At 42.6% G+C, this 14,133-nt stretch overlaps 1 protein-coding gene across 1 annotated transcript in view; it reads right to left on the bottom strand.

Moving 5' to 3' along the window:
* LOC132104293 (collagen alpha-1(XVI) chain-like) overlaps positions 1–14,133 on the bottom strand; it is an 88,207-nt gene that overhangs the window by 14,054 nt on the left and 60,020 nt on the right. Inside the window, exons 48-51 of the mRNA XM_059509664.1 lie at positions 12,753–12,797; positions 11,964–12,008; positions 10,282–10,335; positions 10,153–10,206 (exon numbers count right to left, since the gene is read on the bottom strand). Coding sequence (XP_059365647.1) covers positions 10,153–10,206; positions 10,282–10,335; positions 11,964–12,008; positions 12,753–12,797 — 198 coding nt within the window. The remainder of the gene's footprint in view (positions 1–10,152; positions 10,207–10,281; positions 10,336–11,963; positions 12,009–12,752; positions 12,798–14,133) is intronic.

Below are 14,133 nucleotides of genomic sequence, written 5' to 3'. Positions count from 1 at the left end.
AAGGAGTCCATTTTAAACTCACATCACTGGTTGAGTGAGGCTTTGACATGTCAGACCACTCCAACAAACAAAGTTTTGAAATTGTCAGTGTTTAGACTCTTCAAGAACTTAATAATGGCTCACTCACAGTTGTCTCTGCACATTAAAAGGAAATAACAGAAGGAGTATTTGACTTCATCTTTAAATAAGCTGGAATAAAAAAATAATAATATCCCTCTATTGACTGTCTCTTTTGGCAATGTCTTCTATTTTCCTGAATCTTGCTGACTGCACACACTCCTCAGTGGTTCAGTTATATATCATTCAATAAGCGGATCAATTCCACAGAAAATTTCATTTCGGAAAAGATTGGCATACTGTAAATCTTTATTTTCTGCTTTTCCATGCTAATAGGAAAAGAACGGGGGGGGGGGGGGGGGGGAGTTTGAGTTTGTTGCGTGAGTTTGAGTCAGCTGAGTTTGTTGTTTCAAACAGTGTCGATTGAAGCAAATTAAAGAAAGTTAGATAAAGCTCACAAAGCATAAATCTGGACAACATTAAAATAAAATCCATTCTGGCTCAGACTCAATTCATCAGTAAGCCCAAACCTCTGCTAAAACATGCCTTGCAAAATAACCTGTCAGCACATACACAATGGCTATAGAGAGGTAATTGAACAAGCACCACAACAGTGCAGTTTTATTCCTCATGGCATTCATCATTGCACACGAGAGAAGATGGGCTGGTCATAACTTTGCATGCATTGACTTACAGGCAGTCCAGGAGGCCCTTGAGGACCGGGGAAACCAATATTGCCCTATTAAACAATGATAATAAGAGAGCAACAGTTAGAAATATATTCCTTTATAATTAAGCAAAAACAAGAAACAAACAAATAAAAGCAATCCTGTCAAGAAGACCCTTGCACATGCATCCCAACTTTCCTCTTCATTTCTCAAAGTCATTAGTTTTTGAATGCTTGGTACTAGTAAAGTGAGACGAAAAGTACAACTAAACAGAAAATAAATATTTATGTGGTCCACAGCGCAGCGCCTGGTGGATAACACTCAACTTTCAGTGGGTTTGTTCTGTTTGTTGCATTTTGTGTTCAGAACAGTAACTGATACAAATATGTCACAGCTATTGAGGTTTGAGGTTCTTGACATGGCATTAATATTTTGGAAAGCATTCTGGAATTCTGGGCCAAACCTGTAGGGGCCTCTCTAACCTCACAGCAAAGAGTAAGTAATTTACTCTTCTCCCTTCTTGGTTTATTCTAACTGAAAACTCTGAACCTAAAAGAAAATATATTGTGCAAACACACACTGCATTTGCTAGTAACTAAATGAAGTCATGAAGTACAGTACTCTGTTTGGTGCGATTCTATAAGAAGTGCTCAACATTGGTTTATCTCTACAGTATATATTATGGACTGCACTCTAAAAGTCACCTGGGGTCACTCTGTCTCAGTTTCTAACAAAAGAGGGCTAAAATGACAATCCTGCCAGAAATGGCCTTTAAGGAGACAATCTGGAGCATAACTGGCGAAGTTGAAACTTACTGGGGTTCCAGGAAGACCAGGAGGTCCTCGCTCACCTCTAGGTCCCTAGAGAAAGTGAAAACAGACCAAGATAATGTTTTATAGCGTACATGTAGGGGCAGGCGAAGCAACCATTATAACTGGGGCTGTAAAATAATCATTATTTTACATTACATATGCATATATTTATATATTCATATATATCATGTTAATTTGGTGTTAATACCTATGATTAAATACAATATTCACAGCATTTCAATAAACAGTAAGTTAATATTGTATTACATTTTACATGCAATATTGTTTGCTTTTGCTCCTAAATAATTTAAAACAAAGCCACAACAGAACAGTTGTGCCTTTCTGAGCAAAAAACACAGCTGTGTTTCATTACAGAATGAATCCATGGTTTAGAACAAGTGTACCAAAGCCTCAGTGACCCATTCCTAAAGACTTATCTCGCGTATGTCCAACCCCCCTGTGCTAACTATAATAATATATTTGGGGGGGCGAGAGAACGGTTATGGGATGCTGCCTCGGGTGGAACAGCCACTTACCAAGCACCTATTTAGCCCTCGAGTCTGCATCATCCCTAAAAACCCCAGTGCTGCCCACTAAGCCGTGCTGATACATCTATATTGCTTCTAGAGCCACCCCCCCCCACCTCCCCCTCAGTCAGCCTGGGGGCATTGACTACGCTCTCAGCCTAAGCCTCAGCCTAAGCCTGGTGACCTGAGAAGAAGGCTTCAACAAAGAGGTCCAAGCCAACCTAGGCCCTCTGCGGGCGCCCCCACCCGTGGGGGAGCGATCGAGGTCGCCTCCTCCGCGGAGCCCGAAGGAAATCGATGTCGACTTCCCGCCGTTAAGTGCGCTTTGGGACACATCGGTCTGCAGCGAACGCGCCCTGCACTGTCCGCCCCACAGGCTTGCGGCCAGGCAGCATTCGTGTCCGCACATCGAGAATCGAGAACCCTGCCGGAGATCCGCTTCAGGGGGCCAAGAACGAATCCCGATTAATACCCGAGGCCAGCCTCGAGAGGCTGGTCCCCTTAGTAGAGTATTTTGATCCATGGAAAAATCTTACGAATATTTCTCCTTGGGCTCTGCGCACCATTCAAAAGGGGTACAGACTACAGTTCGGTTCCCGCCCACCAAAGTTCAATGGGGTGGTCTGGACTGTAGTCAACCCAGAGCAGAGTCAGGTGTTGGAGCAAGAAGTAAACTCTCTGCTGGTAAAGGAGGCTATAGAACGTATTCCTCCTCCAGACAGGGAGTCCGGGTTTTACAGCCACTACTTCTTAGTTCCCAAGAAGGATGGGGGGTTCCGTCCAATAATAGATCTCAGGCACTTGAATTGGTCTCTGAGGAGATTCAGGTTCAAGATGCTCACTATTCCCATCATCGTGAACCAAATTCAATCCGAGGATTGGTTTGTCACGATAGATCTGAAGGATGCATACTTCCTCATTTCCATCCTTCCATCTCACAGGAAGTTCCTGAGGTTCGCCTTCGGGGCGAGGTGTACCAATATCGGGTTCTTCCGTTTGGCCTAGCTCTCTCCCCTCGCACATTTACAAAATGTATGGATGCAGCTCTAGCACCGCTGAGGCTTCAGGGTCTCAGGGTTCTCAATTATATCGACGACTGGCTGATTCTAGCCCAGTCACAAGAGCTGGCAGTTCGGCATTGAGATGTTGTCCTTGCCCACATCCAGAGCCTAGGGTTGAGACTCAACACGAAAAAGAGCGTGTTGGCACCAGCCCAGAGAACCACGTTCCTGAGAGTGGTGTGGGATTCGGTCACGATGCGGGCACAATTGTCTCCTGCACGGATTGAATCCATCCTGGCCACGGTGACCAGGATAAAGCTAGGCCAGGCCATCACTGTAAAATGCAGTGGTGGTTGAAAACCAAGGGGTTCTCCCCGAGGGGAAACCCATTTCGCATGATCAGGGTTACGTGCAGATGCCTTCGTTCCCTATCTATGTGGAAGAGAGCTTGGTTTCTGTCCCAAGGTCCCGTGCTGGAAGCGTCATGTCGCCGGAAAGCCGTCTCGACAGACGCCTCCCTCACGGGATGGGCCGTGGTCATGGACGGCCGCTTTACGAGAGGTCTCCGGCAGGACCATCATTCCTCCTGGCATATAAACTGCCTGGAAATGTTGGAGGTGTTCTGAGCTCTGAGGATCTTCCTGCTGGATCTCAAGGGTCATCACATCCTTGTATATGCCGGTGGTGGCCTATATAAACCATCAAGGGGGTCTGAGGTCTCGCCCTCTATGCAGACTGGCGCATCAGATCCTCTTGTGGTCCCAGGGGAAATTGTTGTCTCTCAGAGCAACATACATCCCTGGGAATCAGAATCAGGGAGCAGACATCCTGTCGAGGCAGGGGCTGAGGCACGGGGAATGGAGACTCCATCCCGAGGTGGTGGAGTCAATATGTCAGAGGTTCGGCCCAGTGGAAGTGGATCTATTCGTGTCTCGAGAGACGACTCAGGAAGGACCTGCTGACACAGGCAGAAGGCTCAACACTTCACCCTCGGCCCCGAACTATGAAAACTGTGGGTCTGGCCCCTGAGGGGGCACAGTACCGAGAGGCCGGCCTGTCAGCTGGAGTAGTGGAGACCATACTCAGCTCTAGAGCTCCCTCCACGAGGAAATTGTACGGCCTAAAATGGAATGTCTTCACCGTTTGGTGCAGAGAGCATAAGGTGGACCCAGTTAACTGCCCAGTGGCTTCAGTGCTGGAGTTCCTCCAAGATCGCTTCTCAGCTGGTCTTACCCCGTCCAACCTCAAGGTGTACGTGGCTGCCATTTCGGCTTTCCACGCTCCTCTGAGTGATGGGCCTCTGGGGAGACAGCCGTTGGTCGTACGTTTCCTCCGTGGGGCTTGGAGGATGATACCTGGGGCTTGTACCAGGGTTCCCACTTGGGAGCTGGTCGTGGTTCTCGGAGGGTTGGTTGAGGCCCCCTTCGAACCGCTGGAGTCGGCTGAGGCCAAGAACCTTTCCCTTAAGGTGGCTTTCTTGTTGGCCATTACTTCTCTGAGGAGGGTAGGAGATCTCCAGGTGCTCTCTATATCTGACGGGTGCCTGGAGTTTGCTCCAGGCGACATCAAAGCCATCCTACTTCCTAGGCCAGGCTATTTGCCCAAGGTGCTGTCTAATGTGGCACGGCCTACGGTTCTGCAGGCTTTCCATCCTCCACCTCACGTGACGGCGGATGAGGAGAGACTTCACCTGCTCTGCCCTGTCAGAGCTCTGAAAATATATATCCAGAGGTCCTCCTCTTGGCGGAAGTCAGACCAGTTGTTAGTTTTTTCGGGTCGCTCATTCTACCAGAGGCATGGCGTCCTCTAGAGCCCTCCTCTCAGGGGCCCCCATCCAGGAGGTCTGCGATGCAGCAGGATGGGCCACCCCTCACACTTTTATTTGATTTTACAGCCTGGACATTCCATCGACACTTGGCACCCTTGTGCTCTCGTCCTAAGTGTGCCTGTGCGCAGCTTCACACTAGGACAGACAGGGCTCGTTGTGGCATAGTGGGTACTCGTTCCCCCAAAGTGTCGTTCGACGCAGTTCGATGTTCTCTCGAAGGGGAACGTTTCGGGTTACGACTGTAACCCTTGTTCCTCGAGAAGGGGAACAAGAACTGCGTCCCATCGCCACATCTTCCCCTGCCTGGGAGCGCTTGCTTCATCACAGAAGCTGTCTCTGTTGTGTGCCGGCATCCTTTTTATAGCTTCCGCATATGCCGATACACATAACGTCTTGAAGCAACACCAATCAAGATTGGCTCAGTTTCATTCATACTTCAGAGGCGCTACACTGAGGGGCTTCCCCCAAAGTGTCGTTTGACGCAGTTCACGTTCCCCCTCTCGGGGAACAAGGGTTACAGTTGTAATCCGAGATGTTTTATTTATACAATTCTAACTGTGGTGTAAATGCATTCACACCACCTCTGAAGAGTCTCAAGATGCAGAAAAACAATTGTATGGCCACATTGTAGCCTTATGTGGAGTAAGTCCTATGTTGAATCAAAAAGTTTGTTTTGATTCTGTTTTGAAATAAATAGCAGCTGACTACGATGACTAAGACCAAGCAGAAGTCTCTGCCAACTGGCTGCATCAACATTAGACTGAATGGACGTGCAGGTGGTATGAAGTAATCCTACTATGCCTAGCGCCCACCTACTTGTCTTTCAGCGAATCAGTTAGGACAACTGGGCAAACATTACAAGACCTAATTAATATTCATGAGCCAAGGTGATAAGGCGATACAAATGTGTCCCCCACCTTTCAGAGGCGTATCCTTAAGCCCTTGAGAACACAAATCTGGGATTGAATTGGGGTTCAGAATAATTTAATTGGAGTGTGTTGTGTATATATATATATATATATATATATATATATATATATATATATATATATATATATGCTTTTAATATTAAAATATTGTGTTGTTAGATTTGCAAAAGTTAAAGCAGAGCTCTTGTATTTTCTCTGACAGGCACTGATAGTAGTGAAACTTGGCAAATTCTCTCACTGTCTCTCCTTTGTTCCCTGGGGTCCCTGGGAATCCGGGCATCCCTGGTGCACCAACACACTGACCACTGTTACTGTTCTAAAACATTGAGCAGACATGAGGGTTTACAATCCAGAAATGCATGCACAATTTGAAGAGAAACAAATAATGACATTTAAGTTATGTAAAGGAACAGCTTTGTGTCAAAACAATTTTCAATAATGTGACGGTAGCTCATCTGGTTTCATAATAGTATAGCTTTTCCAGTAACAAGCTATGACTTCCCAATGAGTAGAAGAAGAGTATGATTGTCTCAATTATGAAGTGTTCCAATTCATTTTAGTGAATTGGTTTGTTTGAACATTCATGTAAATGGACCATTTTAAAACGATTCTTTGATTCACTAAGAACTTTGTATAATGCCCTGCATCTTTTTTATGTAATATATTTAGTTAAATGCTGTTGTTCATCGTCGTGTAGTGTTCATCATTAAGTGTTTTTTTTTCTAGTTAAATACAAGCTAAAAAAAAACACATGATGAACAGCAACATTTAACTAAATATTTTGGTTTTTAATATTAATATAAATTGTATAACATTACAAATTACTATTAATTTATTAAACTTATTTTTATTTTAATTCTGTGATCCTAATTCATATTTTATTAAATTGAGATTAACATCATGAGTAGCTTGTAGCTTGGGAAGCTTCCCTTTCATTGTTTTATGTGAGTATAAAAAGAGCATTAATCATTCGGTTCACAGACTTACAGGCCGCCTGGGTGTTTCTTCTCTCTGCAGCTTCTCTATACACTGTAAAGCCAATCATAGAGATAGGTTTAGTTCTGTACTGTACTGCAACACCACTGTAGAAATCAATGGCATACCAAATGGAAAGCTTTAAACAACAGCAAACAAACAAATTACCAACACCTTTGTTTGTTTAATACCAATCACATCATCCATCATTGATCCCTCTCACCCGTTCACATCCATCTAAGTGTTCAACGCCAGGCTTGCCCTGATCTCCCTTCTCGCCCTTAGCACCAACCACGCCAGGCACACCTGGTAGGCCCTTGGAGCATTCGCCGCAGCCCTCCTACAGTGATACATACACATGACACAAACACACACACCCACACCCACACACACACACACACGCACGCACACTGTACTCACTGCAAGAAAAATGTAACAATAAAACACAGCACCTGCATGGAAATGCAAGTGAAAAGTAGTGCTGCATTGAAGAGTAAGAAGGTACAGACAGACTGAGAAGGATTCATGAAATTTAAACAAGATATTTTGTTAATAGCAAAAACTATATTCTCACATGATAAAACAGGAATAAAAGAATCCAAATAACCCCAGCTCAAAGAATGTACAAGGTTTCAAAAGCCAAAAAACTAGTTTGAAAAATAAATGGTTTTTGAACCGACTCTGATCAGATATATTCTTCTGCCTGAACAGCACACATTTGTCATTAAGACGTGTGTGTGTGTGTGTGTGTGTGTGTTTTGACTGTGTGAAACAGATGGAAAAAGTCTCAAAAGGGAATGGCGAAAATTCTAATTCTATTTGATCAAATCAATACAACCTTGATCAGCATAGGAGATGAATCCCACACTTTTGAATGGTAGTTTAATAAACACATTTTTAATCACTTCGCTATGTAAGAATCATAAACTATGTACAGTACATACATTAATATGGTTGTATATGTATAAAATATGTCAGGCTTAAAATGCAGCACTAGATTTTATGCAATATGTAACAGGGGTACCCTGCTTCATCTCTCTATCCACCATAGGGGTTCTCGGCCTCAAAAAGGTTGAAGCCCCCTGCACTAAAAATTCCAGCATCATCCAAATGAAAATGCATGCATTGCATAGATGTCTTGCTGTCATATTTGTACTGCTTTGGGGGCAGAATGAAAAAAATAACATTTATTCACACCACACCAACTATGCTAGTGTGTATGTTTCTGTACACCAGATAATACCAGTGTTTCCTTGCACATGCATACTAATAATGCCATAGAGAGAGAGAAATAAGTTGAACACGTGCAGTTAATACAGATAACTTAGCATGTAGGCTAGACTTTTCGCTCACCTTCCCTGTGGAAGTTGAATCCTGAAGCAGCAAAACAGGAGACTGCAAGATGGAGGAGACAGTCAGCCATGGTGACTGCATTAAAAAAACTTTTCCATTTCACAACAAATGAATGTGCAATAATAATCAGAAGTTCAGAAGAAAGACACTATGGTGAGACTAAGGCAATGCAGTACACTAAAAGTGTTTTTTTTTTTTTTTATTATTTTTTTTTAAGCTTTGGAAGTAAATTTATGATCTCATTATTATTAATAACAAAAACCGCATTTTAATAATGGAAAAATTTTGCATGAAATTATTCAGAAGAAAATCGGAACTGAATTTAACATGATAAATCATTTCACATTATGCTAAAATTATTTATTATGCTGTCATCTCAAAACAGTTAATTGCATACATACACATGTAAATGAAAATATTATTAAATATGATAAAAAAAATAGTATTGTGCTACTGTATTGCCCATTTACAGCATGGATAAGAAGTGTCACATCCTTTTTTACTAAGCATTAGTTTCAGAGCACAAAAGACTTTCAGAAGGACAAAAAAAACCTTCATTGTGCAACACCCACAATGATGTACTTCAAACTGATATGTAATCTTATATGTGGAGCATGTCATGAGTATTTTGAAGCGTTTTAAAAAATTCCACTTCACCTCATACCAATTTATTATATGCACATGGCCCACCTGGCCCTTTTTTGTATAGAGGACTGAAATATTCCTCTAACTACAGTTAAAACAGAGAATTTGACCGAATATGAGAGATGCTCTCAGATGCTCTTGAAGGTGCGATGAGCATCTAGTGTGTAGATACTGATTTGCTTCAAGTACATCATCTTCTCTCACCATTGGCTAGTTTGTGCTCTCTACAGCTCAGTAAAGTGGTTTCGTTCCAGGACCGTATGATGGCAACTTAGCCATCTAATTTATCTACTGTAATTATGGTTTTAATATGGAAATTGGTCACATTTTGGAATTTTTTTTAAAAGAACGATTTGAATTACTTATATTATTTGTTACTCTTATTTAATTGAACTATTTAGTGTTTTTGGCTCTATAGAACAGAATTGATTTGTATATTAATGAACTAGCTCTGGGATTAAGTAGTTTGCGGGGTCTGTTTCTCAAAGGTTGACGAACGAGAGTTAAAAGAATAACATGGTTTAGATCTGATTGTGCTCTGGAAGAACTCGGTGGTCTGAGTCTGCCGATAGAAGTGGAGCAAAGCGGGCCGGAAAAAAAGAAGTCTGGCCAAATATCCGCTGCAGGCTGGAAGCCCGGAGCTCTGATTTCAGGATGGGCCTCCGGCCAGCTGAGAAAATATGCGTGCGGGCCATTAATGCCGAAATCCTTCTTTCAACCAAATATCTAATGGCTCTTTCTATATGTAACATCACTCACAGTAATGGCCGTCCTAACCGTAACTCAACACAATGGCAGTGTTTACCATTACACAAAGCCTCGGAGACTGTGAGTTAACTCTGGAAGGGTAATGGGACCTTTGGTGGCCATAAAGGACACACTGCAGCGGAGATGCCGAGTTAAGATGCTTTCAAATGCTTACTGGTTCCTTTTCGTATCATAAAAAGGCTGCTGTTGTCCTCATGAATCGTCTCTAGAGAGCTCTGTCTCCCTGCACTGGTTCAAAGAAGGCCCAGCCCGCTCCCCTTCTAATGCAGAAGTCGACCAACCAGGCTCCTTCCTCTGTGTTATACACTAATAAATAAAGCTCCTCCCCCTGTCTAGTTACTCACAGCTTGGCCGGGTGGACCCGGTTTCCCTGGTACGCCATCGTTGCCAGGGATACCCTGTAAGAAGGAACTGAGGTTGAATTGGTTTAGCTTGTGGCTTGTGTTAGCTTTATGACTTCAACCCACCAATCAAACAACTGGCAGTGATACAACATGTCGAAACATTAATATATGATATAATATAATATAATATATGTCTCTGCATCTGGTCAGTTGTCAATGGTCAGTCAACTGTTGATAACACTTACAGGGAGTCCAGGTGGTCCCATGGTTCCAGGATAGCCAGGATTTCCTGGTGGAGCCTTTGTGAAAATAACAAAAGTAACTCAATAATACAGTAAACTGTCCATGGGCTTCTGTATTCTTGAGTTACTCACCTGTTCACCTTTCTGTCCTGGAAGTCCATCTGTCCCTCTCTGACCTTGTTGACCCTATGATTTTTTAAAAAATGAAAGAGGCATTAGCAACAGAGCCACCGAAAAATGAAAATATAAGCATTTTATGTCTATTCGCCATATACATTCTTAAGACATACGACATTCTATTATAATGGCATTACAATATCTGGAGAATACTTGTTTTTACAGCCTTGCATTTCAGATAATTGTGATCTTAACAGCATAACAAAACGTTAATACACCTGCCAAATGCTTGGCATTTATTTTCCAAGCGAGGGACGAAAGTAAGGAGAGTTAATTCATGAATCCTTCTTTCCTGCCATATGTATACCAGGAAGAGACAAATGATGCAGAGTTATTGTTTTTACCTCTATAGCCATGGGACAAAACATTCCTATTAGCTATTGCATGCATAATGACAAAGTCATGGACCTGAGCTGAATCTCATACTGGATAATACTTCAGGAAATGCTTCCTGCATAGATACATCACCTAAATGAAGATCAATGCTATTTAAGCAGTTAGCATAGAGATCGAAACAGAAACAAAATAATATTCCAGACAGACTGTTCTCATAATATTGTACTTTTTCTAAATGCATTGGCCTTATTTAAAATCGACTGAGAAAAACTGTAAATAAATTTGTGCCCTGTGGGAAGAAAACTATTTTTTTTTTGTCAGGACTTTTTTTTCAGCAAGGTCAAAGACAGCGGATTTCAACGTCATAAAGACTTTCCCTCGAGAAAAATACTGCATAAATAATGATACTGAATTTAAGAGTTGCCGGCAGCAGGTTTAAGAGTCTCTGACCGGCTTCATGCTTGTTAAATCATTAGGTGTATTGCCGTGTCTAGCAGGTGGATTTGATCTCATTGGTTTAACTTTAATTTAATTTAAGAATGATTAATGAAAGGAGTCCATTTTAAACTCACATCACTGGTTGAGTGAGGCTTTGACATGTCAGACCACTCCAACAAACAAAGTTTTGAAATTGTCAGTGTTTAGACTCTTCAAGAACTTAATAATGGCTCACTCACAGTTGTCTCTGCACATTAAAAGGAAATAACAGAAGGAGTATTTGACTTCATCTTTAAATAAGCTGGAATAAAAAAATAATAATATCCCTCTATTGACTGTCTCTTTTGGCAATGTCTTCTATTTTCCTGAATCTTGCTGACTGCACACACTCCTCAGTGGTTCAGTTATATATCATTCAATAAGCGGATCAATTCCACAGAAAATTTCATTTCGGAAAAGATTGGCATACTGTAAATCTTTATTTTCTGCTTTTCCATGCTAATAGGAAAAGAACGGGGGGGGGGGGGGGGGGGAGTTTGAGTTTGTTGCGTGAGTTTGAGTCAGCTGAGTTTGTTGTTTCAAACAGTGTCGATTGAAGCAAATTAAAGAAAGTTAGATAAAGCTCACAAAGCATAAATCTGGACAACATTAAAATAAAATCCATTCTGGCTCAGACTCAATTCATCAGTAAGCCCAAACCTCTGCTAAAACATGCCTTGCAAAATAACCTGTCAGCACATACACAATGGCTATAGAGAGGTAATTGAACAAGCACCACAACAGTGCAGTTTTATTCCTCATGGCATTCATCATTGCACACGAGAGAAGATGGGCTGGTCATAACTTTGCATGCATTGACTTACAGGCAGTCCAGGAGGCCCTTGAGGACCGGGGAAACCAATATTGCCCTATTAAACAATGATAATAAGAGAGCAACAGTTAGAAATATATTCCTTTATAATTAAGCAAAAACAAGAAACAAACAAATAAAAGCAATCCTGTCAAGAAGACCCTTGCACATGCATCCCAACTTTCCTCTTCATTTCTCAAAGTCATTAGTTTTTGAATGCTTGGTACTAGTAAAGTGAGACGAAAAGTACAACTAAACAGAAAATAAATATTTATGTGGTCCACAGCGCAGCGCCTGGTGGATAACACTCAACTTTCAGTGGGTTTGTTCTGTTTGTTGCATTTTGTGTTCAGAACAGTAACTGATACAAATATGTCACAGCTATTGAGGTTTGAGGTTCTTGACATGGCATTAATATTTTGGAAAGCATTCTGGAATTCTGGGCCAAACCTGTAGGGGCCTCTCTAACCTCACAGCAAAGAGTAAGTAATTTACTCTTCTCCCTTCTTGGTTTATTCTAACTGAAAACTCTGAACCTAAAAGAAAATATATTGTGCAAACACACACTGCATTTGCTAGTAACTAAATGAAGTCATGAAGTACAGTACTCTGTTTGGTGCGATTCTATAAGAAGTGCTCAACATTGGTTTATCTCTACAGTATATATTATGGACTGCACTCTAAAAGTCACCTGGGGTCACTCTGTCTCAGTTTCTAACAAAAGAGGGCTAAAATGACAATCCTGCCAGAAATGGCCTTTAAGGAGACAATCTGGAGCATAACTGGCGAAGTTGAAACTTACTGGGGTTCCAGGAAGACCAGGAGGTCCTCGCTCACCTCTAGGTCCCTAGAGAAAGTGAAAACAGACCAAGATAATGTTTTATAGCGTACATGTAGGGGCAGGCGAAGCAACCATTATAACTGGGGCTGTAAAATAATCATTATTTTACATTACATATGCATATATTTATATATTCATATATATCATGTTAATTTGGTGTTAATACCTATGATTAAATACAATATTCACAGCATTTCAATAAACAGTAAGTTAATATTGTATTACATTTTACATGCAATATTGTTTGCTTTTGCTCCTAAATAATTTAAAACAAAGCCACAACAGAACAGTTGTGCCTTTCTGAGCAAAAAACACAGCTGTGTTTCATTACAGAATGAATCCATGGTTTAGAACGAGTGTACCAAAGCCTCAGTGACCCATTCCTAAAGACTTATCTCGCGTATGTCCAACCCCCCTGTGCTAACTATAATAATATATTTGGGGGGGCGAGAGAACGGTTATGGGATGCTGCCTCGGGTGGAACAGCCACTTACCAAGCACCTATTTAGCCCTCGAGTCTGCATCATCCCTAAAAACCCCAGTGCTGCCCACTAAGCCGTGCTGATACATCTATATTGCTTCTAGAGCCACCCCCCCCCACCTCCCCCTCAGTCAGCCTGGGGGCATTGACTACGCTCTCAGCCTAAGCCTCAGCCTAAGCCTGGTGACCTGAGAAGAAGGCTTCAACAAAGAGGTCCAAGCCAACCTAGGCCCTCTGCGGGCGCCCCCACCCGTGGGGGAGCGATCGAGGTCGCCTCCTCCGCGGAGCCCGAAGGAAATCGATGTCGACTTCCCGCCGTTAAGTGCGCTTTGGGACACATCGGTCTGCAGCGAACGCGCCCTGCACTGTCCGCCCCACAGGCTTGCGGCCAGGCAGCATTCGTGTCCGCACATCGAGAATCGAGAACCCTGCCGGAGATCCGCTTCAGGGGGCCAAGAACGAATCCCGATTAATACCCGAGGCCAGCCTCGAGAGGCTGGTCCCCTTAGTAGAGTATTTTGATCCATGGAAAAATCTTACGAATATTTCTCCTTGGGCTCTGCGCACCATTCAAAAGGGGTACAGACTACAGTTCGGTTCCCGCCCACCAAAGTTCAATGGGGTGGTCTGGACTGTAGTCAACCCAGAGCAGAGTCAGGTGTTGGAGCAAGAAGTAAACTCTCTGCTGGTAAAGGAGGCTATAGAACGTATTCCTCCTCCAGACAGGGAGTCCGGGTTTTACAGCCACTACTTCTTAGTTCCCAAGAAGGATGGGGGGTTCCGTCCAATAATAGATCTCAGGCACTTGAATTGGTCTCTGAGGAGATTCAGGTTCAAGATGCTCACTATTCCCATCATCGT

This window comes from Carassius carassius, chromosome 25 (genome assembly GCF_963082965.1).
Source record: "Carassius carassius chromosome 25, fCarCar2.1, whole genome shotgun sequence".
NCBI lineage: Eukaryota > Metazoa > Chordata > Actinopteri > Cypriniformes > Cyprinidae > Carassius > Carassius carassius.
This window is presented reverse-complemented; position numbering and strand designations above follow the sequence as displayed.